The 27503-nt window shown below is 42.8% G+C and overlaps 1 protein-coding gene across 1 annotated transcript in view; it reads right to left on the reverse strand.

The window, feature by feature from the left end:
* Positions 1-1432: 1432 nt before the first annotated feature.
* Positions 1433-27503, reverse strand: part of LOC144593592 (trifunctional enzyme subunit alpha, mitochondrial-like) — a 56042-nt gene continuing 29971 nt past the window's right edge. Inside the window, exons 10-20 of the mRNA XM_078399405.1 lie at positions 27344-27400; positions 25237-25346; positions 23177-23311; positions 22728-22899; positions 22554-22640; positions 20702-20842; positions 13697-13765; positions 9890-10085; positions 7785-7899; positions 2794-2939; positions 1433-1750 (exon numbers count right to left, since the gene is read on the reverse strand). Coding sequence (XP_078255531.1) covers positions 1605-1750; positions 2794-2939; positions 7785-7899; positions 9890-10085; positions 13697-13765; positions 20702-20842; positions 22554-22640; positions 22728-22899; positions 23177-23311; positions 25237-25346; positions 27344-27400 — 1374 coding nt within the window. The 3' untranslated portion in view covers positions 1433-1604. The remainder of the gene's footprint in view (positions 1751-2793; positions 2940-7784; positions 7900-9889; positions 10086-13696; positions 13766-20701; positions 20843-22553; positions 22641-22727; positions 22900-23176; positions 23312-25236; positions 25347-27343; positions 27401-27503) is intronic.

A 27503-nucleotide genomic window follows, 5' to 3' on the forward strand; every position in this document is an offset into this window, starting at 1 on the left:
ATTTGGAGATGATGCCTAAATTGGTGGAGTTGTAAACAGTGAGAAAGGTTGTCAAAGTATATAGCTGTAGAAATGGCAGATGGAGTTTAATCTGAGGAAGTATGAGATGTTGCACTTTTCGATGTTGAAAATAAACAGAATAGTCTCCAGTTAATACGACACCCTTCACAGCAATGATATGCAGCAGGATAGTGGGGTCCAAGTCCGTCACTAACTGAAAATGGAGTGGTAAAGGTGCATGGTGTGCTTACCTTCATCGGTTGGACCACAGGGGTCAGTCAGTAAGTCATGTTACATTGATTAGGAGTATTGTGGAAGGGCGTGCAGGCTTTGGAGAGGGCGCAGAAGAGTTTTACCAGGATGCTGCCTGAATTGGAGGGTATTAGCTATAAGGAGAGGTTGGACTAACTTGGATTCTTTTCTCTTGCATATCAGAGACGGAGGGGAGACCTGATAACATTATGTAAAATTAGGAGAGGTGTGGATAGGGTATACAACATTTTTTTCCCAGGGTGTAAAGGTTGAAGACTTGAAGACATTGCTTTCATGTCAGAGGGGGAAAGTTTAAAGAATATGCGTGGGGCGTTTATTTTTAAGAGTTGGGGTGCCTGGAAGGTACTGCCATAGGCGGTGGTGGTGGAGACAAATACGAGAGTTGTATTTAAGGGGCTTTTCAATAGGCTGATGGATATGCAGGGAATAGAGTGATATGGATCACATGCAGGCAAAGGAGATTAGTTTGACTTGGCACAGACATTGTGGACAGAAGGGCCCTTTCTCTTCTATATTCCGTGCTGAAGGATAGCAAGTGAATGAGTAGGGGGACTCATGATAGATCATAGATTATCAGTCAGAAAAATGGATAGTGACAGAGATAATGGCCAAGAGAGTAGAAACAGCTGGAGTGTATTCTGCAGACAGTCACATGAAAGGAGTATGGATTTGGGAAATGACAATATATTCAAGGTGGGATGGCAATTTGCAAATACAGATGTTGGGTTTTTGGTGGAGAGTCAAGAATAGCAGTTTTGAAAGTGACTAGTAGTTTAGGAGAAATTTTCTTAACCCGAACCCTAATGCAAGACAGGGTAGGAAGTTATGTGACATTGGGAAATAAAGGGCAAGAGGAAACCCATGAAAAATTCAAAATCAGAAATTATCAATGAAGGTCTTGAGCCAAAAAAGTATTTCCCAGACTTTGTAACAAAGCAGTCTGACTTACACTTGAAATAGATAGAAGATTATTAAAACATTGCATTGGAATGGCTTTATTGCTACCTTAAAAAGTAGACAAATCTTCTATGAACGTACCTGGCTCCACAGCAAAACATTTAAAATTAAGTACAAAATTGAACAGCAGTGTATAATATGTAGAAGTGATACCTAATAAATTGTGATTGAAGGCACTAATCAAAACTGACTGAAGCATCCAGGAGTTTAGACTGCATGTCATTTAATATTATAGAAATCAATAGTTCAGATAAAACTAGATCATGGATACAAGAGAAGCCTAATTGCAACCTTATGAGAGCAGTCACTTTCAGCAATTATGTACATGTTTAATGATTTAATTTTGTTATGTAAATAAAAGTAGAAAACTTCTTTTAGTGATGGAATTTCTTGCTTTTGTCCTTGGCATAGTCCAGCAGCATCTGGCAAGGTGTGAACTCAGCGCCAAAAACATTTTCATATTTTAACAGCTTGTCAACCAGTTTGCTTGCTCCAGCGGAATCTAAAAATTTGAAAGGCCCTAAAGAGAATGAAGTCCCATAAAAAATTAGTTGCATTATGAATAATATCAGGGTTGATAACTAATTTTGTGCTATAATTGTTCAATAGAATAAATGATGATTTATTATGCATCAGTCATGAATTTCCAATGAAAATAATTTTACTTACAAGAATAGAATAAAACTCTTACCAAGTTTATAACCCTCAAATCTACCATTCCTCATCTTGTGGATCCCCGATTTCCTTCGGCCCATCATAAAAGAGTTTGGTCTTACTCACAACCAAGTTTACACTATAATGATTTTAACTGAATTAGATTTTTTTTTTACAGAAGACCAAGTAGCCAGTTGAAAGAGGGAAAGAGGAGTGGGATGCTGTAATAATTCTCTAACATCTCTCCCCCTTCTTTTCCAATCTGTCTTTCTGATTCAGATTGAACGGCAGACCCCTTACCTTAAATCATGGAGTTTGGCAGGGTAGGTAATTATGAGTTGTGGGGAAGATCGCCCAGGGAAACTTATCAGATTAAAATTGGCTTGTTAAAACCAACATTAATTTTCTTCTTTAAAACAAAATTTTGATTGCAGATGTGATTAATATGTTGGAAAATTTGCATTTAGAAGATAGTCCTATTATTTGTCTTTTATAGTCGCTGATTTTTTTTTCCCATAGTTGTAACATTGTTTCTTCCAATAGAATTATAGACAATTCTAGGGCATCATCTATTCAAATTGGGAATGGTCAGTACAAATCATGTTATTATGAATTGATGTATAGATTTAAATTAAGATTTAGTTCCAACAGTATTTGCCTGCAATATTTTAAACATTAAGTGGCATTTTGTATTTAGAAAAAAAATCCAAAGATCAAACAGTTTACATATCAACCAAAATGCATTTGCTGAATCTAAAATATGTCACTAATAAATATTTTGAAATATCAAATAGAATATTTGACAAGCAGTTGAAAACAAAGTTGTCCCGAGCCCACCCATTGTCAGCATTCTTCATTCAAAATTCCATTACCCCAGAAAAGTCTGATTTAAGAAAAATATAACTTTACCTCCAAGGCGCGGTGGGAACCCCAGGCCAAAAACAGCTCCAATATCTCCTTCAATTGGGTCACTTAATATTCCTTCTTGAAGGCACATTACTGCCTCATTCACAAATCTCGACACCAAACGCAATTGAATATCTTCATCTGTGGAACTATGGTGAAAAATAAAATTAGTAAACTTCAATGCAAAATAGTACAAGGATGATTCCTCTGAGGCCAACTGATGAAATTAAGGATAATACCAAATTGAAAGAAAATATATATTCCCAGAATTAGAGGCAGACCCCAAGAGGGGGAAAAAATTTAGAAACCCGCAAAATAGGTTTGAAATATAATGAGGGGAAAATTAAAATTGAGAGCCTATTAGAGAGGGTGCAACACTCCTATTAGGGACTGACGTGGGGCAAGTGACTGAATGAATATGTCTCCTTGAAGATCAGTATGGCTTTTTTACTGTCAGAGTTGGGGGAGGTGTTAAATTAATATTTCCCATCTGTTGCTACGGAGGAGAAATGTCATGGAAGCTCAGGAATTGAGGCATAGGAGTTGTGATGTCTTCCAACCGATACAAATTACCAAAGAGGAGGTACTGCCTATATTAAAGTGTATAAACCCCTAGAGACTGGCAAGGTGCATCCTCACACCTTGCAAGAAACTAGGGAGGAAATTGTGGAAGCCCTTGCAGAGATACTTGCATCACCTTTCACCATAGATGGTGGAGGAATGACCTTATTGAGGTATACACAGAATCATGAGGGGCATGGACAAACTGAACACCAACAGTCTTTTGCCCCAGGGTAGATGATTCCAAAACTCGAGGGCATAGTCTTAAGGTGAGAGGGGAGAGATTTAAGAGAGATTTTCCCCTCATTGTATTTCAATCCTATTTTGTGGGTTTCTACATTTTTCCCCATCTTGGGGTCTGCCTCTAATTCTGGAAATATATATTTCATATCTGGAATGAGCTGTGGGAGGAAGCTATAGAAGCAGATACAGTTACAACTTCTATAAGACACTAGACAAAGTGGACCTGTCCTCCCCCCCCCTCCCCTCTCTCCTCACCCCCCCTTCCCTTCTCCCCCACTCCTTCCCATCCCTCCTCCCCGCCCCTTAAACTTAAAAATGTGAATAACTTAAAAAATATAACACCGATTTCAATAATACTACTTGCATTATCATTAAAGTGACAATGGTGAGTAAGGTGGACCTAAAATTGGCACCCTATCGTGTACAATTTTGGCTGAAGTTCAGTCACAAACAAGATAACAAACGAGAGTTTTAGTATATAGATTTGAACAGATATATGGAAAGGGCTTAGTGTGCTATGAGCCAAATGCAAGCACTTGGACTAGCCCAGTATGACACTTGGTCTGCATGGACAAGGTGGGGTGAAAGACCTGTTTCTGTGCTGGATAGCTCTAGGACTTCGTATTGTATGAAACTGTTCAATTTGATCCTTGGCCAAACTTACTGCGATAGGAAAATAATGGTGGCCATCTGCAGGTTTTTACATCTAATAATTAACTTTATGCCAAAATACCCACAGATGAAAACTGCATTTATAGACAGTTGTATTTAAACAAATTAAACATCCATTTGCAAACTTATCTACAACAGTAATTGACAATTGATGTAATAATTTACACATTAATGTAATTCTTTTAAGGCACTTCACAAGGGCATTGACAAATATATTGGAGCTGGGGAACTATAGGAGAGTTTAAGAAGCATCTCAATGCAGGAAGATGTGGCAGGGTTGAGGAATTTGTGAGAATTTGTGAGCTAAAGGCTCAGCAGCTCAGGACATGGCCACGGGGAAGGGTGAAGAAATGAAAACCAGCGAAGTATTTAATCTGTTGTAATGGGGTCTCTGGATGGCTAAGGGAGAAGGCATAGGGACAAATTACATATCCTACGATTGTTGGGGAAAGTACTTGGGGAGAGGATGTTTTTGGTGGGAAGGATTGAGCAAACCAAGGAGTTGCAGAGGGAGCAGGTTCTACAGAAAGCGGAACAATTGGGGTTGGGAAGATATTACTGGTGGTGGCTTCATGTTGAAGATGGTGGAAATGTCAGAGAATTATGCATTGGATGCAAAGGCAGATGGGGTGAAAGGTAAGGACCAGGGGAACTCTATCCTTGTTCCATCTTGGAGGAGTGGAACTGAGAGCAGAACGAGAGGAGACATGGGTGAGGGATCCATCTGTGGCAGCGGGGGAAAACCATAGTTACTGAAGAAAGAGGATGTTCTTGAATGGAAAGCCTCATCTTCGGAGCAGATGTGATGGGGATGGAGAAAGTACAGGAGAACTTTTTTGTAAGAGGCATGGTGGGAAGTAGTCCAGATAACTGGAAGTCAGTGGATTTGTAGTAAACATCACTACTAATTCCCATCCTGCACTTAAATTCACTTGGATCATCTCCTTACCATTTCTTGATCTCACCATCTCCATCACAGGAGATAGACTATCGACTGACATCTATCTATATACTAAAACTCTCGTTTGTTTGTTTGTTTGTTTGTTCCTGAACTACAGCCGAAACGGTACACGATAGCACGACAATTTTAGGCCCACCTTACTCACCGTTGTCCCTTTGGTGCTAATGGAAGAAGTTTCATTGAAATCGGTGTTATATTTTTTAAGTTATTCACATTTTAAGGTTTTTTAAAAACCGCGCATGCGCAGTTGGGGCCCGTTGATCTGATACGTGAGATGGGCGGGACACAAGAGTCTCACGCACAGAAATTGTGGGTGGATGGGTTTGTTATTTCTAGCATTTGGCTATCAATCATGTAAAAGTTTAAAGGGAATCGGGAAGTGAGCGAGCACCGACCGCTGTGAGTAAACTGCTGGTTGTATCGATTAATGCGTACTGGAATGGAGGGAGGGGTGTTGTGGAGTGCTGTGTTGGTGAGATATGACTTAAGAGCGTGGGTGAGCCAGGAAGCTGTGTGCGCAGAGCGTGGAATGCAACCAGGGTGTCGCTCCGTGTCAGGGCTCCTGTGAGGGAGGGTGGAGGTGGGCGGGTGGGGGAGGGAATGGGGTGGAGGAGGGGAGGGGAAGGGGGGAGAGGGGAAGGGGGGAAAGGGGGAGAGGGGAAAGGGGGAGAGGGGAAAGGGGGAGAGGGGAAAGGGGGAGAGGGGAAAGGGGGAGAGGGGAAAGGGGGAGAGGGGAGAGGGGAAAGGGGGAGAGGGGAAAGGGGGAGAGGGGAAAGGGGGAGAGGGGAAAGGGGGAGAGGGGAAAGGGGGAGAGGGGAAAGGGGGAGAGGGGAAAGGGGGAGAGGGGAAAGGGGGAGAGGGGAAAGGGGAGAGGGGAAAGGGGAAAGGGGAAAGGGGGAGAGGGGAAAGGGGGAGAGGGGAAAGGGGGAGAGGGGAAAGGGGGAGAGGGGAAGGGGGAGAGGGGAAAGGGGGAGAGGGGAAAGGGGGAGAGGGGAAAGGGGGAGAGGGGAAAGGGGGAGAGGGGAAAGGGGGGAGAGGGGAAAGGGGGGAGAGGGGAAAGGGGGGAGAGGGGAAAGGGGGGAGAGGGGAAAGGGGGGAGAGGGGAAAGGGGGGAGAGGGGAAAGGGGGGAGAGGGGAAAGAGGGGAAAGGGGGGAGAGGGGAAAGGGGGGAGAGGGGAAAGAGGGGAGAGGGGAGAGGGGAAAGAGGGGAGAGGGGCAAGAGGGGAGAGGGGCAAGAGGGGAGAGGGGCAAGAGGGGCAATAGGGGAGGGGGGCAAGAGGGGAGAGGGGAAAGAGCGGGAGGGGGAGGAGGGAGGGGAGGGAGGAGGGAGGGGGAGGAGGGAGGGGGAGGAGGGAGGGGGAGGAGGGAGGAGGGAGGAGGGAGGAGGGAGGGGGAGGAGGGAGGAGGGAGGGGGAGGAGGGAGGGGGAGGAGGGAGGGAGGGGGGAGGAGGGAGGGGGAGGAGGGAGAGGGGAGGGGGAGAGGGGAGAGGGGAGAGGGGAGGAGGGGAGGGTGGAGAGGGGGAGGAAGGAGGGGAGAGGGGAGGAGGGGAGAGGGGGGAGGAGGGGGGAGCGGGGAATGTGGGAGAAGAGGGTGCTGCACCAATGCAGGAGGCAACCCTAGGGGAGAGGGGGATGGGTGGGGGAGGGAGGAGGGGAGGGAGGGCAGGGGGTGGGAGGAGGAAGAGGGCAGGACTGGTTTGGGCCTAACAGGTCCACTTGATCTAGTCTATTATAAACCTATCGACTCCCGTAGCTATCTAGACTACTTCTTCCCACCCTGCCTCCTGCAAAGACTCTTATCCCCTCCTCCCAATTTGATGTCTCATTTTCACACCTTACCCTTTCTTATCTATGTGTCTCCCTCTCCCCTGACTCTCAGTTTGAAAAAGGGTCTCGGCCCAAAACGTCACCCATTCCTTCTTTCCAGAGATGCTACCTGTCCCACTGAGTTACTCCAGAATGTTTTGTTTATCTTCAGTCAACACTCTCCCCCGTGATGGAGACAGAGAGATCAAGAAAGGATGTCTGAGATAGAATAAGAGAATATGAGGGCAGGGTAGAAGTCAGTGGTAAAATTAAACAATCAACAAGTTTGCACGGGTGCAGGAGGCAACCCCGATGCAGTCATTGATGTCGCGGGCAAAGAGCTGGGGATGGTGCCAATATGCATTTGCAACAAGGGGAATAATAAATACTAAACTAAACTATTTGATGTAAAGAACAAAAAGAGAGGCACAGCTGGGGCTCATGTGAGTGCCCATGACTATACCAAAGAGGAGGCACTGCCTATATTAAAGAAAGGAGTCAAAAGTGTGAGGACAAGTTCCGGCAGGTGGAGGAGAGTGTTAGTAGAGGGAAACTGATTGAATCTCTGTTCAAGGAAGAACTGGAGGGCATTGAGTCCTGGTGGGGGTCGGAGGTGTAAAGGGACTGGACATCCATGGTAAAGATAAGGCGATGGAAGTCTAGGAATTGAAGGCTATTGAAGAGTTGAAGGGTGTGTGAGGTGTCTTGGATATATTTGAAGGATTCATAAAATATTTTGCATTTTACTTACGTTTCAGGGTTTGAAGGGAGTTTGAAACGTTCCAGTATTTCCTTAGCACCTGGATTCAACTGTTTGGCCTTTGCACCTGGCTGGTAAAGATAGCAACCTTTGCCAGCCTTACGACCTGAAAAAGCAAAATTTAAAGTGGATTTGAATCCATTGTTTCCAATAAATATATGAACCGTTCATAAACATAAATGGCACTACTTTATTTATTTTATTAATTTTTAAATTGAGCACCTTGGTATACCAGTCATCTAACATGAATAATTTCTCTTCATAATAAATTTTAAATCACCTACTAATTTTCTCTGTGTGAAAGGAGAAGATTCCAGGAAATGGAAAAAGCCAACAGAGAGGAAAGCTATGGAATGATGCAGCTCTGATAACAGCTTCTCAGACTAGTGGAATCACCAGAAGAGTCGTAGTCAGACTTTTTCATGAATAAGCAGTGAAAGATTGTGTTGTTAGGAAAAAAGAATGATAGAATCCGCTTATTTTCATTGTATGAACCAAAGGTTTTAAATAGAAGGCAAATAAACTATATAACTTGAGAACTTGAGTACATCATAAGCTGCTGAGATAAAGGTAAAGGATCAACATTGCAAAATGATAACAAAGGAAAGTGCAAAAATCTTTAAGTGATATTTTATTTGATAGAGCACTGAAGTCAATGCAAGGACACTGGAAGCAATTCAGGCTGTCAGGACCAGTGTGATTTTTGTTGGAATGACAGTGATATATTTAAGGATGAATATAGGTAACAAATTCTTCTAAAAACAATAGATGCAAACATAAAATCAGTTGCAAAAGCAACAACAAAAAAAACTGGAAAATAAACCAGCTGGTCAATTATGAAAGAATCGGCTGATATAAAGGCCCAGATTTATTCTGGATACAAAACAGAATCTCAACTCTAGAACTTGACTTTGAGGAAGGATATTCTTGCTATTGAGGGCGTCCAGCATAGGTTCACTAGGTTAATTCCCGGAATGGCGGGACTGACGTATGTTGAAAGGCTGGAGCAATTAGGCTTGTATACACTGGAATTTAGAAGGATGAGGGGGGATCTTATTGAAACATATAAGATAATTAGGGGATTGGACACATTAGAGGCAGGAAACATGTTCCCAATGTTGGGGGAGTCCAGAACAAGGGGACACAGTTTAAGAATAAGGGGTAGGCCATTTAGAAAGGAGATGAGGAAGAACTTTTTCAGTCAGAGAGTGGTGAAGGTGTGGAATTCTCTGCCTCAGAAGGCAGTGGAGGCCAGTTCGTTGGATGCTTTCAAGAGAGAGCTGGATAGAGCTCTTAAGGATAGCGGAGTGAGGGGGTATGGGGAGAAGGCAGGAACGGGGTACTGATTGAGAGTGATCAGCCATGATCGCATTGAATGGCGGTGCTGGCTCGAAGGGCTGCATGGCCTTCTCCTGCACCTATTGTCTATTGTCTATTGTCTATTGACTGTACACTGACACAGTTAGGTGCAAGGGGCATCAAACTTGTAGGAGCCATTTATGCTTAATTCAGTTATTGTCATTGTGTTACAGCTATGTTTTAATATTTCTAGTTTGTCTTTTTTGCCTGCTTGTGGGTATGACTTAATGCGTAATGGGGAGTGTCTAGATGGGAGGTGGCTAGCGTGGCCCCACGACAGAGGTTGTGGGTCAGTTTAGACTCGGAGGATGGTGAGCATAGTTCTTTACCACGCGCTCGTACCACGCGCTCGCACCAACTATATTTGTAAGAACCATACGGTAATAACTGCAAGAATTTCTAGATATTGTTTGAAGAAGAAACAGTTGATAAAGTACGGAAACTGATGAATTACTCTATGATTTGTGCTACTTTAATAAAACCAATTAATGAAGAAAAGAAATGTGGAAGATTCGTTTTGTCATATCAGGGTGCGACGTGTGCGTAAGCTATAACTACATTTCATCCCCGAGAAGTAATGGCTATCGAAGCGGGATTTCGAGATGGTATAGAAACTGCCATTACAAAACTATTGTTCGATAGACACCAAGCATTCAGACATCATTTTAATGAATGGAAGTTTAATACATTCCATACTTTGTCTTTTGTTAAGTCATATTGTTGTTGATTTCACTTACCTAATAATCCCTTCTCGACCATAGTTTTTAGTACTTCAACATTTCCACCTGCCATGCGAGGGCCAAAGGCCCTCCCCAAATCCTCTGCAACATGCGCTGCTACATCAATACCAACCTCATCAATCAGTGTGGCAATGCCTACAGGAAACCCGAAGGCAGTTGTGAGCCTATCCAGTTTCTTTGGATCACCAGTTTCCTAGAAATTTAAATTGTTGGCAAATCAGGTGCACATTCAAGAGAATGTCACTATTAATGCACAATATATTTACTGCATTGCATCATAACATTATTTTACCAGATGGAAATATTAGGCCCATCTATTCATGTTCCAGGCATAGTTTTAGTTAAACTAATATAGAGAAATAACAAACAGTCTTCAAGAAAAATGTATCATCAAAGTTCCTAACTTTTTTCAACTTAAATTTACTAATTTTCAATTATTTGCGAGAACAAATATGCTACTATAAAGACTAAAATAAGATTACATTGTTTATGACACTAGCTGCTACAGTTTATTACATCTACTCACATGTAATCACCATTAAGTACATATCCTAATTTTTGATACAATCCCTAAGTGGAAACATCCAGTGCAGAACCAAAGTCACAGGATTTAATTTTTCTGTGAACATTTAATGTTTAGTAATATTAATTATGGCCTTGGATAAAAAATGTTAAATAGAAAGAAATTTTAATTTAAGAATAGGTGCATGTAAACATTTAAAGCAAGGAACACTGTTGCAGCAGGGTGTATATACAGTGCCCTCCATAAATGATGGGTCTTTGTCCCAAACATTATTTATTTGCCTTTGTACTCCACAATTTGAGATTTGTAAGAGAAAAAATCTCAAGAATTGACCATTATTTAGCTTTGGAAAACTCCTTTGTTGCTTTAGCAGTATGTTTGGGAACATTGTCTTGCCGTAGAATGAACCGCTGACCAATGAGTTTTGAAGCATTTGTTTGAAATTTGAAATAGGATGTGGCTATACACTTCAGAATTCATTATGCTACTACCATCAGCACTTATATCATCAATGAAGAGAGGTGAGCCAGTACCTTCAGCAGCCATACATGCTTAGGCCATAACACCCCCACCATCGCGTTTCACAGATGAGGTGGTATGCTTTGGATCTTGGGCAGTTCCTTCTTTCCTCCATACTTTGTTCTTGCCATCGCTCTGATTCAAGTTAATCTTCATCTCATCTGTCCACAAGACCTTTTTCCAAAACCATGGTTGCCCCTTTAAGCAATTCTTGGCAAACTATAACTTGGCCATCCTACTTTTGTGGCTAATCAGTGGTTTGCATCTTGCATCGTAGCATCTGTATTTCTGTTCAAGAAGTCTTCTGCGGACAGTGGTCATTGACAAATCCACACCTGATTCCTGAGGAGTGCTTCTGGTCTGTCGGACAGGTGTTTGGGGATTTGTCTTTATTATAGAGAGAATTCTTCTGTCATCAGTTGTGGAAGTCTTCCTTGGCCTGCCAGTCCCATTGCGATTAGTAAGCTCACCAGTGCTCTGTTTCTTCTTAATAATGTTCCAAACAGTTGATATTGGTAAGCCTAAGATTTGGCTTGTGTCTCTAACAGTTTTATTCTTGTTTCTCAGTCTCATAATGGCTTCTTTGACTTTCATTGGCACAACTTTGGTCCTCATGTTGGTAAACAGCAATAAAAGTTTCCAAAGGAGATGGAAAGACCTAGGTGCTGAGAGCCCTCTTATACCTGCATTAAGGAGGCAATTAAACACACCTGGGCAATTACAAACACCCGTGAAGCCATGTGTCCCAAACATTATAGTGCCCTGAAATGGGGGGGGGGGGGGGGGCTATGTATAAACACAACTGTAATTTCTACATGGAGAAAACCAAAATGTATAAAAATATCCTTTAATAAAATCCGACAATGTGCACTTTAACCACATGTGATTTTTTTCTATTACAAATCTCAAAAATTGTGGAGAACAGAGGCAAATAAATAAATGATGGAACTTTGTCCCAAACATTATAGAGGGCACTAAGGCATTGCATACATTTTCAATTGTTTATATGTTATAAAAGTAATAAAACTACCTGAATTATCCTTGATATAGTGTCATGGAGTTATGGAGTCACAGAGCATGGAAACACCACCTTCTGCTCAACTTGCCCACACCGACCAACACGTCCCACCCACCCGTCTTTGGCCCATATCCCTCTAAACCTGTCATATCCATGTATCTGTGTAAATGTTTCCCAAGTGCTGCAATAGTACCTGTCTCAACTACCTCCTCTGGCATTTCGTTACATACATCCATGTGTGAAAAGGTTACCCCTCAGATTCCTATTAAATCTTTCTGCCCTCTCCTTAAACCTATGTCGCCTGGTTGTCGATTCCCCTACTCTGGGAAAGAGGCTTTCTACATCTACCCGATCTATTCCTTTCATGATTTTGGACACTTCTATAAGATCACCCCTTATTCTCCCGCGCTCCAAGGAATAGAGTACTAGCCTGCTCAACCAATTCCGACAGCTCAGGGCTTCGAGTCCTGGCAACGCGTGTGCGTGTATATATACATATAATCATTTATAACAATGTACTAACTCTCAATGACAGCAAATGGTTCATTTCAAATTTTCATCCCCATTTTGCTGAAAGTAGAACAATCATGCTAGAGAGCATTGGCCAACGTGTCAATGACCCTCGAATAATGTGCCAGATGACCATTCCACACACAGACACACAGTCATACAGCATGAAAAAAGGCCCTTCACCCACTGTCCCTGCTGACCATAAATACTCATTTTACATTAACCCTCTACTAATTCAATTATTTTCTCCGCACATTCCCATCAACTTTCATAAGATTCAATCATTCACCTACATACTAGGCAAAATTAACAGTGACCAAATAACTTTTGTATCTTTGGGATGTGGGAGGAACCTGGTAGAATCCATAGAGTTGGATGAAAAGTGTGTAGATTCCTCACAGACGGTACTGGAGGTCAGGATTGAACTCAGATTACCAGAACGTACAGATAGTAGTTCTACTAGCCATGACACTATGCTGCATTTGGTCTGCTTTGGATGCTGTTGATTATTAACCATAGAATGCAGACTGGCTACTAGACTTTGCTCATGAGCAAGATCAGTGAAGTTTATCTCATAGACACTAATCTCTTCTGACAAATAGTTTGGTTTAGTTTAGAGATACAGAGCAGAAACAGATCCTTCGGCCCACCAAGTCCGCACCCACACTATCCTGTACACTAGACAATTTTTACCAAAGCCAATTAAACCTGTACATCTTTGGAATGTGAGAGGAAATCAGAGGGAGAATGTACAAACTAGTACAGACATCACCACTAGTCAGGATCGAACCCAGATCTCTGGTGCTGTAAGGCATCAACTGTACCGCTACGCCACTATGCCATCCTTAAGGGGACCCAAAGAGAATAACATCTTAAATTAACCATTTTTGTATCGGTCTGAAATTAATTGCCAGTCAGTCTTAAATATGCACTGGCACAATCATTACTTTGTAAGTCATATCCAAAAGAACCTTTATGGCAATTAATTCATCTAACTGCTCCACAATTGAACTGTACTGGGTTTCTTATGCAGTGCATAGTTTGAAAATTAAAACAAAATCATTTCACAAGTTTAAAACCAAGTTCTATTTCTTATCAAAAATGAATTTAAAATTTTCTCCATAATTTTTGTACAGTTATAAACTTACCAATACACTAATCTTATATTAAATTACTAAGAAATCTCTTATGGAGAGCACCAGTTTTAAATGAAGCCAACACAATCTAAACGAACCTGCAAGATTCTGATTGCTTCTGCCAATGTAGGTGCAAGACATCTTGTTGTATAAAATCCAGGGCCATCCTAAAGAAAATAAAGTTAGTTTTCAACTATAGAAGGATAAGGTTTTTATAAAAACTGCCCCTTCCAACAAAATGGTACACTTGAAATATATTCTTCAATAATCAACCTCTTTCAGAGCAGAAATAAACTTGCCACATTAATTTTTAAACATCCAACTGTTTTATAAAAATATTGAAAAGCACATGAACAAAAAGTATTGTTCAAATTAAAAGAACATTTGATCAACGGCAGCAGCAGCAGGTCCAGGTCCAATGGCAGCAACACCAGGCCCAACGGCAGCAGCAGGTCCAGGTCCAACGACAGCAGCAGGTCCAACGGCAGCAGCAGCAGGTCCAGGTCCAACGGCAGCAGCAGGCCCAACGGCAGCAGCAGCAGGTCCAGGTCCAACGGCAGCAGCAGGCCCAACGGCAGCAGCAGGCCCAACGGCAGCAGCAGGCCCAATGGCAGCAGCAGGTCCAACGGCAGCAGCAGGCCCAACGGCAGCAGCAGGCCCAACGGCAGCAGCAGGCCCAACGGCAGCAGCAGCAGGTCCAGGTCCAAAGGCAGCAGCAGCGTGTCCCCCAAGGCACGCAGCTCCCGGAAGGCGGATCGCACATGGAGTCGCACGGAGCTGCTCAACATCGGACACGGCTGCGAGAGACTGGCTGGTGAGTACCACAAAACCCTCACCAAAATCCCAACGGAGCTCGGTAGAACAGGCCCCTGGACCACCACACCGGGGAGTTGGAGACGGAGCCAGCGCAGGGAGAGGAAGCAAAAACGTGGTCGGAGAACAGGGGTGCAGGCCAGGCTAAGGAGGGCCCCACAAAGACCATCCTTACCAAGCATCTTTCTCGCCAATGTCCGGTCACTCTCCAACAAGCTGGATGAGGTAAGGCTGTGGATCAACACCCAGCGATCCCCGAAAAACTGCTGCGCGCTGATCTTCACGGAGACGTGGCTCAACGCGCTGGTCCCCGACGGGGCTGTGGAGCTAACAAACCGCTCACTACATCGTGCTGATAGAACAAAGGACTCCGGTAAGAGCAAGGGCGGTGGGCTCTGCATCTACATTAACAATGACTGGTGCACCAACCACACTGCAATAGAGAGCTACTGCTCCCCAGACCTGGAGTACTTACTGCTCAAATGTAGGCCATTCTATCTGCCGCGGGAGTTTACGGTGGTCATCATCATGGCCGTATACATTCCCCCACAGGCTAATGCCAACCTAGCACTAGCACAGCTGCACTCGGCCATCAGTAAGCAGCAGGATGCCCACCCCAACGGTGCCTTCATTGTTGCAGGGGACTTCAATCAGGTCGACCTACGAGCCTCGCTCCACAAATTCCATCAGCATGTGCAGTGCCCTACCAGGGGCACAAACACACTAGATAAGGTGTACACCAATTTAAAGGACGCCTACAGAGCTCTCCCCTGCCCACCCCTGGGACAATCCGATCACCTCTCACTGTTTCTACTGCCCGCATATAAACCCCTCATCCGCAAGACCAAACCCACAATAAAGACGGTCAAAATATGGCCCGAGGATGCCACCCTACAACTCCAGGACTGCTTTGATCGCACCGACTGGGACCTGTTTGCACAACAGGCCACCTACGGTTCAGAGGTAGACTTGGAGGAATACGCATCCACTGTGCTCTCCTACATCAACTGCTGTGTGGAGAATGTCACGGAGGACAAGGTGATAAAGATGTTCCCAAACCGGAAACCCTGGATGAACAAGGAGGTACAGAACCTGCCGAGGGCACGCAACAATGCCTTTAAATCTGGTGACACTTCAGCATACAGTGTTGCCAGATCACACCTAAGCAAAGGTATTAAAAGGGCCAAAGACACCCATAGGCAACGGGTGGAAGACCACTTCAACACCACGGACACCAGAAGCATGTGGCAGGGTGTCAGGGACATCACTGGCTACAAGAGCAGCCCTGCCTGCCCCCACAGCGATATGGCACTGACCAACGAGCTTAACACCTTCTTTGCCCGCTTTGAAACTGGCAAAACCACCTTGAGTGAAAGAACCCCAGCCGAGGCGGTAGGACAGGTCTTGCAACTGAGCACACAGGAGGTACAACGCGCTCTGCAAAGGGTCAACCCACGCAAGGCTGCAGGACCGGATGGAGTTCAAGGAAGGGTACTGAAGGACTGTGCTGAACAGCTGGCTGAGGTATTCACCAGGATCTTTAACCTGTCATTATCTCTGGCTACGGTCCCCAAGTGCCTGAAGTCGGCTATCATTGTTCCGGTGCCGAAAAAAGCAAAGATCTCCAACCTGAACGACTACCGCCCGGTTGCCCTAACGCCGATAGTCATGAAGTGCTTTGAGAGGCTGGTCCTCTCACACATCAAATCCAGCATCCCTGACTCACTGGACCCACATCAATTTGCATACAGGGCAAACAGATCCACAGAGGACGCCATCTATCTGGCTCTTCACACTGTCCTGACTCACCTAGAGAGACAGGGCACGTACGTGAGGATGCTATTCATAGACTATAGCTCCGCCTTCAACACGGTCATCCCCACCAAGCTCATCACCAAACTCCACCAGCTAGGCCTTAGCTCGTCATTATGTGACTGGATCCTGGACTTCCTGCTGGAACGACCGCAGGCAGTGAGAATGGGCCCGCACCTGTCCTCCACTATCACCCTGAGTACCGGCACACCACAGGGCTGTGTTCTGAGCCCCATGCTCTACTCCCTCTTCACACACGACTGTGTTCCTGCATTCGACACCAACACCATTGTCAAGTTTGCAGATGACACAACGGTGATCGGGCTGATCACCAATGGGGATGAAACAAACTATAGAGCGGAGGTGCAGAACCTGGCGGACTGGTGCTCGGATAACAACCTGTCCCTAAATACCACCAAGACCAAGGAGCTGATCATCAACTTCCGTAGGTCACATAACGGGGAATATGCCCCGATCTCTATCAACGGGGTCAGTGTGGAGAGTGTCCAGCTTCAAGTTTCTGGGCACTCACATTTCGGAGGACCTAACATGGTCCAATAACACTGCTGCGCTGGTCAAGAAGGCACAACAAAGACTGTTCTACTTAAGAACACTGAAAAAGTCTGGTCTACCCCAACAGCTGCTGACGACCTTCTACCGCTGCACCATAGAGAGCATCCTAACGCATGGCATCCCTGTGTGGTACCTCAGCTGCACGGAGGCAGAAAGGAAAGCTCTACAGCGGGTAGTCCATAGAGCTCAGAGGGCCATCGGAACACAGCTACCAGACTTGGAGGGCATCTACAACACACGATGCCTCAGAAAAGCCACCAGCATCCACAAAGACTCTTCACACCCCTGCAACAGTCTGTTCGAACTCCTTCCATCGGGCAGACGATACAAGGCCTTCAATGCCCGCACCTCCAGACTCAGGAACAGCTTCATCCCCAGGGCCATAGCTGCTATGAACCGGTCCTGCTGAGCCGGACGGCCACAACGCATAGATCAACTTGCACTTTACCCTGTCCAAAACTGTTACAACTGTTTCGTTTCGTTGGGTTGCTGCTGTCTAAATTACCTAAATTATTGCATCGTATGGGAGGCGCATTCCCAATCTCGTTGTACCCCTGGGTACAATGACAATAAAGATATATTGTATTGTATTGTATTGTATTGTATTGATTTTGTTGTTCTTCGAGCAATCTTACAGGTCACAAAAAAATCTAAACTATGCATTGCAAATTGGAGCTAGGTGATATCTTGTAAAATGTAATAGTGTCTTGTTTCACTTTGCAACATGCAGACTATGATTTCATGAATTATCAATCAATTCAGCATGTCCTTCTCTTGTGGTTTAAGGAAAAAGAAACACTTAAAATGTCACACTTGCCAATTCATATACAACTAGTTCATTGTATTTTGACTTAATTAAGCCATGGTAATTTACATTTCTTTATTCTTTGTTACACTGATAGTTTCATCATATTGTTAATCACTTCTGGCATGGGAGAAATCCTCTGTGTGCCATAACAATCAAATCCAAAAAGCAGGTTTCCCTGTGCTGGACCATTATCAACAAGTAGCTTCAGACATGCAAACCAATTTAAAAAAAGGCTCAACAGCTAATGGTGGTTTTTGTTAGATTTACACATGCACCATTTATGACCCAATCATGCCTATTAAGTCCAAACTACTTTCCCCAAAGTGAAAGGAATCAGTTTGAAATGCACAATATTCACTTTAGCACAACCACTTCTACTGACAGTCTGAAAGGATTGGCCATTTATCTTATCTTCCAAATCTCTCTGACTAGGTTCGCTTAATAACCCAAACCACCCTAACCCCGGGCACTTTCCCTTGCAACCGCACGAGATGCAACACCTGTCCCTTTACCTCCCCCCTCAACTCCATCAAAGGACCCAAACATTCGTTCCAGGTGAGACAGAGGTTCACCTGCACCTCCTCCAACCTCATCTATTGCATCCGCTGCTCTAGATGTCAACTTATCTATATCGGCGAAACCAAGCGCAGGCTCGGCGATCGCTTCGCTGAACACCTGCGCTCGGTCCGCATTAACGCAACTGATCTCCCGGTGGCCCAGCACTTTAACTCCCCCTCCCATTCCCAGTCTGACCTCTCTGTCATGGGCCTCCTCCAGTGCCATAGTGAGGCCCGCCGGAAATTGGAGGAGCAGCACCTCATATTTCGCCTGGGCAGTTTGCGGCCCGGTGGTATGAACGTCGACTTCTCCAACTTCAGATAGCTCCTCTGTCCCTCCCTTCCCCTCCTCCTTCCCAGATCTCCCTCTATCTTCCTGTCTCCACCTATATCCTTCCTTTGTCCCACCCCCGACATCAGTCTGAAGAAGGGTCTCGACCCGAAACGTCACCCATTCCTTCTCTCCCGAGATGCTGCCTGACCTGCTGAGTTACTCCAGCATTTTGTGAATAAATCGATTTGTACCAGCATCTGCAGTTATTTTCTTATATCGCTTAATAAAGTTGTCAATTAATCATTTGTTGATAGGAACTACTTGACAAAAACCTAATAGATGAATGGTCCAAACCTCACTATAAAATAGGTTAAAAGATAAATTGTTCTTCCTATCAGAAGTTAGGAATAAATCTTGTACCAATTCATTGCTATAACGAGTTGAAAAAATATTTCCCCCCCCCAATCGAAGCACGTTTACATAAAATTACTATAAATATCATGTCCTTAAAAATTATGATCTAACCAGTTTACAAAATGACCAATAGAAATTTAACAGTGCAATATCTTGCATGAAGAAAATACTGAAATGGAAAACTGGCATAATTTTACGGATTCAAAATGATCTCAAGTTATTTCAACCTGCAGCAAGGATTGCACCAATGGACATTGAGATTGTGCCATTTTATATGTTTTTTTACTGGCAGGTAGATAATATAAATTAGAATGAAATTGAACAGTAAAGATAAAAAGAACAATTTTAGGGATAAGTTAAACTCAAATGCACCACAGGAGACAAGCAGTACAAAGAATATAATTTCCGACATGATCTGCCGAATTTGACTTCTTGCTGCACCCCTGCACCCCCACTGACCCAACTATCATTGCTTCATTTGGTACTCTCTTATTAGAAATCTTTTGCATTTGTGACTGGAATGGCTGGTAAATTAGAAACAGAACATAACTATTTAACTTTTGCTCTGGTATTTTATTTCATTCTTCACATGTTTAAATTATAACGTTTTATTTTTAATTGTCTACTGTATATTGTGTTGTTACTTGCAAGCAAAGCACCAAGGCAAATCCCTTGTACGTATACATACTTGGCTAATAAAATTTATTCAATTCAATTCAATTTAAAATTCATAAGTATGGTCAACGATCCAAAACGATACTGTCTGAACTGGGTATTTACAACAAGTTTGGTTTTCAAAACACAAGCTGCAACATTACAATTTTTTTCAACCAGGAAAATAGTTGTGTTAGCCGTGCCTCAGATTCAGAAAGATGTGTCATCTTTTGGATATTTCCCTTGCCAAGTGGATGATTGACATCCCACTCATAGATTACTCTGGTGTCGTGATCAATATCTGGTGGATGAGCAACATCCCACTCATAGATTACCCTGGTATCATGATCAATCTCTGGCCCTCACTTCACAAAATGTAAATTACCACTTCTTTTAGACAATGCTGCTTATGGCAATGAACACAAATTGGTCACCATTTCTTACATTTCAAAACCACTTTGTTGGTTGGAATTCACTTTCCAATGATTAACGAGTATAAATGACACAACTGAAACATTTTATTTCCTCTTTTATAAAAAGAAAAGCAACAATCTGGAGTGCAATTCAAATAACAATTATCGTTCAGGTTCCACCTCTGAGCATAAATTCAAGCTGACATACCAGTGCAGTACTGAAAGATGTGTCATCTTTTGGATATTTCCTTTGCCAAGTGGACGATTGACATCCCACTCATAGATTACTCTGGTGTCGTGATCAATATCTGGTGGATGAGCAACATCCCACTCATAGATTACCCTGGTATCATGATCAATCTCTGGCCCTCACTTCACAAAATGTAAATTACCACTTCTTTTAGACAATGCTGCTTATGGCAATGAACACAAATTGGTCACCATTTCTTACATTTCAAAACCACTTTGTTGGTTGGAATTCACTTTCCAATGATTAACGAGTATAAATGACACAACTGAAACATTTTATTTCCTCTTTTATAAAAAGAAAAGCAACAATCTGGAGTGCAATTCAAATAACAATTATCGTCTTTCTATTGGCATTATATTGGTTTATTATTGTCACGAGTTGGGACATAAACGGAAAACCTTTAAAAAATCAAAAATGAAAAATTCTCATAGAAGGAAAAATTTGCCACATATCAGAGCATAGTCTTACCCTATAGTTTAAGATTTTAAACAGCTGATGATACCAAACCTTAAGATACTGATGAAACAAGAATTACCTTAACTACAATGATGATTTTTCCCTGTTTAAGGCCAACTGCTACAGCTGTTGCAGTTGTGTCTTTTGAGGTTTTATCCGTGGTGATGATTTCCAGTAACTGCATCTTATCCACAGGTGAGAAATAGTGCATTCCAATTACCTGTGCATGAGAATATGAAGGGGAAATATTTAGAAACTCTTACTAGTAAGCCCAAAAGGATGGCACCTGTTTTATATTTCAACATTTATCCAGAGTTTTTGAAATATAGTGACTGCATTCAAAAAACTAAATTGTGTACAATTATTTTAAATATTGGCCAATTAACCTCACATCATGGTGTAAGAATTGTTTGGTAATAAAAAAAGATTGACACTATGTTGCTATTGGGAAGCAGGACTATTTATTTAATAAATAAATATTATGTAAGTTCTCTTATGAACCAACCTCGTAGAAAAATAAATTATGTGTTTCCTTGGATTTCAAGAAAACATATGACAAATGTCTGTGTCAGGTAATCTTGGCGCTTTATATGTGGGTTAACACACACATTCTTTGACTGAAAATTGACTTGTTGATTAAATGCAGTTGTATTGCTTATGCAATAAACTGTTTGAGGAGCATTTGCAAAATATAACTGCAGAAAACAGCTTAGGCCAGAAAGACTGCATAAATTGGAAACATCGTCTTCGATGAAAGGTGGGTAACAGTGATAACAAGGAGGTAGATTATTACTTGGAAATACTTTGGATGCAGTCAACAAGAACCTTTTAGCCAAATCAGTTGCTAAAATTTAATACACATGTAACTACAGTAATTATTCTGAACAGTAGTAATCTTAAGGATGAATTCAGAAAAGATTAAAGAGGCAACATAGATTGATAAAGTTGAGGAAAAAAATCTCACATCTTACCACATATAAAAGAGGCAGTGGTTAATCAAAATCAATTAGTTTAGTGCATATAGCATTGGACTTCACAGTAAGAAGTCTTGAGACTCTGGTTTCAGAGAAGGACATAAAATAGTCCAGTAGTTATAAATATATCATAGGTAAAACCCTGTAAAATTTGATCATTTTGTTTTAAAAGTAGAAAACATAATGGAGAGATGTAATTGGTGTTTAAATTCAGGTAAACAGAAGGAGCAGAGGGGCCAAGGTAATAGAGGTATTGAATGAAAACCATTGAAAACTTTCTTGGCAAGTTGAGCTTTTGGAGTTCACTTCTAGGTTGCAAATTAAATATATTAATATTCTGGATATGATTGGACAGAGTATGAAGGCAAAGGAGTTGAAGGGACGTAAAAAAGGGTGATAAGAACTCTTACTGGCTGAGTGAGATGTGATGGCTGGGTGGTATGTACTGACTGTTACATTGTTCTCAAGAAAGAAAAAGAAGCTATCGCCTTGAACTGCTGCACTCCATGTCATGAAGATGAATTTTGACATGGCAATGATAAAAGGACAATAAGGTATTTCCAAGTGCGAGACTTGGAGAGGAACTACTGTCCTGTTCTAGACAGTAAACTTGTGAGATTGGAGGGCTGGTTCTGAAGTTATCACTTTATAGACAGTAGAGTTGTGCTGGCCTTGGGCAAGGCTCAGGCAATTAAACATTTTAGCTGGGAAAATACCAAAGGCAACGAGTATAATATTAAGTATTGATGGAGGCCAAATGACATACATGCAATATTTTATCAACCTTAAAGTTTGATATTTTAAAAAGTTATGATTCAAATTGTTTCAATTTCAGTAAGCCTCATGATTAAAACTTATGTTGGCAATTAAATTTTTTTTTTAAACATTTCATTTTTAAATGCCTGTGCCTTTGCCAATGTTTGGAGTGAACAGACCAGTCAAATAATGATAACCTACCTTTTCTGGTCTTTTACTGAAAGCAGCAATTTCAGAAATCGGAAGAGCAGAAGTGTTACTCGCAAAGATGCAATGAGGAGAAATAACCTGTCAGAAGAAACACAGTACAATAAATTTTACTGAACAATATGCATACTTTGACTTAATTTGCATTGGTTTTCTTTGGAAACTTACAGCTTCTACTTCCTTCAGGACATTGTGTTTGAGTTTCATATCTTCGAATACTGCTTCAATTACCATGTCTGCTTTTTCAAATTGTTCATAGTCTAACTGACTCGTCAGGTTTGACTGGATTTTATCACGCTCAAATGTTGTTAAAACCTTCTTCTTTACCTTATCATTCAGTCTGTTGGGATTCCACAGAGGTCACAATCATTGTAAACATAAAAGGATAGTGTTTGCAATGAGACATAAAATTTTGTGAACTACATATCACCCGTGTATAAATACCCTGGTATTACTCAAAGTAAACTTAAAATATTCTAACAATGTACCAGTCCAATATAATGCACAGATTTAAATTTAAGTGTGCAGATATACTAGATTTTGAAGAGCTACATTAATTAAATGAATGGACCATGTAAAATCTCCACAGAAAAGAACATCATTCAACTGCTTTGTACCCTTTGTAGATTTGTTGTTGACCCCTTTCAAGTCCTTCCAAAGTAGTATCTTTTAAGGTGGTTGAAATGTCTTTATCTATTGTGACTTGTGCAATTCCAGCACCCATTAGTCCGGCACCTAAAACAGCAATTCTCCTGTAAAAAAAGTAAACATCGCAGTATATTAAATCACAAACTATTAAGACATGTAAATCTTATATTTCTTAGGCAACCCGAGGGAATTGGGAAATAGAGCACAGCACTCGAATGTATTTTAACCCATGTGAAAAAAAGTATTGCAAATTATTTATTGATATTGGTGTGCATTAAATTCATGCTACAGAAATGTATTGATCAAATGTTTAAACAAAAATAATGACTACTTAAAACATGTCTGCTTAGTTCTGGGCTTGGACAGATGCTGCTGAAGGTGTCCATCGCCTTTATGCCATTACAACACAGGTTAAAAATTCACTGACACTTCACCGCAGGAAGTTGTTGAAGCAGACACAAGAACATTTGAAAGACATTTGGACAGGTGCACAGATAGGAAAGGTTTAGATGGACTATGGGGCAAATACAGGCAAAATGAGAATAGCTTTGATGGGCCATCTTGGTCAGCATATACGAGTTGAGCCAAGGGATATGTTTCATGCTATACGACTCTATGACTCAAAACATTAACTTTTTCTCTCTTCCTAGTGGTTTCTGGCCTTACGTATCCACAGATTTTCTACTTTTTAATTCTAACAGAATGATGACCATGCATCTGCTGGAACTCAGATAAGCAAGAGGGGACATGTTTGAAATATACAAGATCCATTGGTGTCTTGATGGCACCATTTGAAGAGGATGTTACCCTGTGTGGGAGAATCTAAAATTAGGTTTAAAGTTTAAAAATAAGGAGTTGCCTATTTTAAGATAGAGACAAAGTAGGCCTCTTCTCTTTAGGAACTCTTTATCTAAAGGCAGTGGAAGAAGAATCCTTGAGTATTCTTAAGGTAGAACCTACCATTGGACGGCAGGAATGCAGGGTTGAGGTTACAAACGGAAGAGCCATGATTTTATTAAATGATGGAATAGGCTTAAAAAAGCCAGTTGGCCATCTCGAGCTCCTTGCACCTTCATTTGGAATACTGCAAAAATTCAGTATGAATAAATTGTCTACCTGTTTTATTGCACACACAGTTGAGAACCATGGACCTCCCTCTTCATAAACTGTAACATGTTTACAAATTACATAATCTTCAATGTTGTGATTAAAACTAAGTGTATATCAGACCACTTTTGGCTGACCACACATGCCCAGTAAAGAATAATGTGCAAGGGGTGTGGCAGTGAAACTCAACATAATAAAGAAAATTAATCAAGTGGTTGGTGCAGAAAGGGGCAATGGACAGACCAGCATGGGAAACAGAGGTAAAGTCATAAGAGCAGTTCAATAAATTATTGCAAGATATTCATTAGTTCTGACTGGATGCATAATGATACAACCCAGCTGGAGGGAGCTGCAGCAGCTTTGGAGGACAGATCTCAGAAGGATAGGTTTATCATAATCACAATTTCAGTGTACATAGTGACTCTTATTAAAGCTGTTTTGACATTGTGGCAAGGCAGAAATCTGATGAGAGTGATTCAAATAAAGAACAGGGAAGATTGAGGCAATACATGTTCAAGACTTGGTCAAGGGAAGGACAATTGTGGATGGAGAGATAATTTGTAAGGTGGAGGGTTCAAAGGTTAGCTTTTAAAAGAATCATACGACTGGAGAAATGTTCAGACTTTTTGATAGTGAATAATATAGAAGCTGACCAAACATGACATGAACTACTATTTTTAAATAAAGCTTTAAATAAAGCTTTGCTCTTTGGCAATATTTTGATCATGCCTGATCATGCCCAATATTTTGGTCTATAACTGAAAAAATACCATAATCAACTTTTTAAAAGCTCACATTTGATTAATCTTGCATCATTTTAACTGTATATGACAAGGAACTGCATATATGTAGAATCTTTTTCATCTGTATGACCAGATTGAAAGGCAAACAGAAAACAATTTTATTCAAGAAATATACTTACTTGGTTTCTTTCTGTGGCTTTCCAAACTTGTTCTTCTTGCATTCTACTTGACCATGATAAAGTCCAATCAGAGCTTTTGATTCGTTTGTCATTGCCAATTCTCCAAATGACTAGTTAGCAAAATTAGAATATTTCTTGAGTACAGAATATCAATTCTTACTGACTGCCAAGAGTATGATTGCAAACTTTTAAATGTTTCATATGAAGAAAGCATAGGCGGGAATAAAAAGTGACCTTTTCCATCAAGTTTCTGCAACATTATGTCAGGACAGGCCAAAAGGTTATACATTGCAACTTGCATGACCCAATTTACATTAGTTTACATACAACACATTTGCTGCTGTCACCGAGTTAAAGCTACCTATTGTGTTTACTCGATGAGACAACTCAAACTAAGTTAAATTTAAACTTCGATTTAAAACTTTAAAATATGGTTAATAGAAAAATCTGAGGCTGAAGCAGTAATACTTGACATTACTTAGTGAAAGAGCCAATAAGTGCCACACGACAAAAAGTAATGAAGGATGACAAAAAATGTTTTTGCAGTTTCTTTGCAAAGCATTCTAGGCTGCAGACTGAAACCTGGATTTTCACAGGATACAGCAATATTTAGGTTTGGAAAAGGCATAATTCTTTTTCAAAATTAATCAATGGTTTTATCTATATACTAAAACTCTCGTTTGTTTGTTTCTGAACTACAGCAAAAACGGTACACGATAGAGTGACAATTTTAGGTCCACCTTATACACCATCGTCCCTTTGGTGCTAATAGAAGAAGTTTCATTGAAATCGTTGCCATATTTTTTAAGTTATTTGCATTTTAAAGTTAAAATCTATCTCTTAGGGAGGGAGGGGGAGGGAGGTGAAGGGAGAGGGGGTTGAGAGGGGAGGGGGAGAGGGGAGGGGGGAGAGGGGAGGGGGGAGGGGGGAGAGGGGAGAGGGGAGGGGGGAGAGGGGAGGGGGAGGAGGGGAGGGGGGAGAGGGGAGAGGGGAGGGGGGAGGTGGGAGAGGGGAGGGGGGAGGGGGGGAGGGAGGAGAGGGGAGGGGGGAGGGGAGAGGGGAGAGGGGAGAGGGGAGAGGGGAGAGGGGAGGGGGAGGGGGGAGAGGGGAAGGGGGAGAGGAGAGAGGGGAGTGAAGAGGACGGGGAGGGAGTAGGGGGAGGGGAGGGAGGGGAGGGTACGGGATGGGGAAGAGGTGAGGGGGAGAGGACGGAGGGGGGATGGGGGTAGGGGGAAGAGGGGAGGGGGAGAGGGGGACGGGGGAGACGGAGACGGAGGAGAGGGAGACGGGGAGAGGGAGGAGAGGGGGGAGACGGGGGAGAGGGAGACGGGGAGAGGGAGACGGGGGAGAGGGAGACGGGGAGAGGGAGACGGGGAGAGGGAGACGGGGGAGAGGGAGACGGGGAGAGGGAGACGGGGGAGAGGGAGACGGGGGAGAGGGAGACGGGGGAGAGGGAGACGGGGGAGAGGGAGAGGGGGGAGAGGGAGAGGGGGGAGAGGGAGAGGGGGGAGAGGGAGAGGGGGGAGAGGGAGAGGGGGGAGAGGGAGAGGGGGAGAGGGAGGGGGGGAGAGGGGGGAGAGGGAGAGGGGGGAGAGGGAGAGGGGGGAGAGGGAGAGGGGGGAGAGGGAGAGGGGGGAGAGGGAGAGGGGGGAGAGGGAGAGGGGGGAGGGGGAGAGGGAGACGGGGAGAGGGAGACGGGGAGAGGGAGACGGGGAGAGGGAGACGGGGGAGAGGGAGACGGGGGAGAGGGAGACGGGGGAGAGGAAGACGGGGGAGAGGGAGACGGGGGAGAGGGAGTCGGGGAGAGGGAGACGGGGAGAGGGAGACGGGGGAGAGGGAGACGGGGGAGAGGGAGACGGGGGAGAGGGAGACACAGGAGGGGGGATAGGGGAAGGGGAGAGGAGGGGGGTGCTGCACCAAAGCAGGAGAGGTTTGGACCCAACGGGTCCACTTGGTCTATTTTTTATAAATACTCAAAATTAGCAGCATCTTTCAAATGGAAATTAGAGGTGACAGCTAAATCTTTTGCATAATTTGATTTGCCCCTTCATACCATTACTTTCTCCGAATCTCTTAATTTTACACAAAAACAAAATGTCTCACTTACCTGTGATTCCATCAAATAACCAGCATCCGATCCCTGCTCTGATCCAGTCCTCACAACCTTCATTGAAAGATAACAATTGAAATTACACATCATAAGGGTGGCACAGTGGTAGAGTAGCTGCCTTACATTCGATCCAGACCATGGGTGCTTGTCTGTATGG

Source organism: Rhinoraja longicauda, chromosome 5 (genome assembly GCF_053455715.1).
Source record: "Rhinoraja longicauda isolate Sanriku21f chromosome 5, sRhiLon1.1, whole genome shotgun sequence".
Classification (NCBI taxonomy): domain Eukaryota; kingdom Metazoa; phylum Chordata; class Chondrichthyes; order Rajiformes; family Arhynchobatidae; genus Rhinoraja; species Rhinoraja longicauda.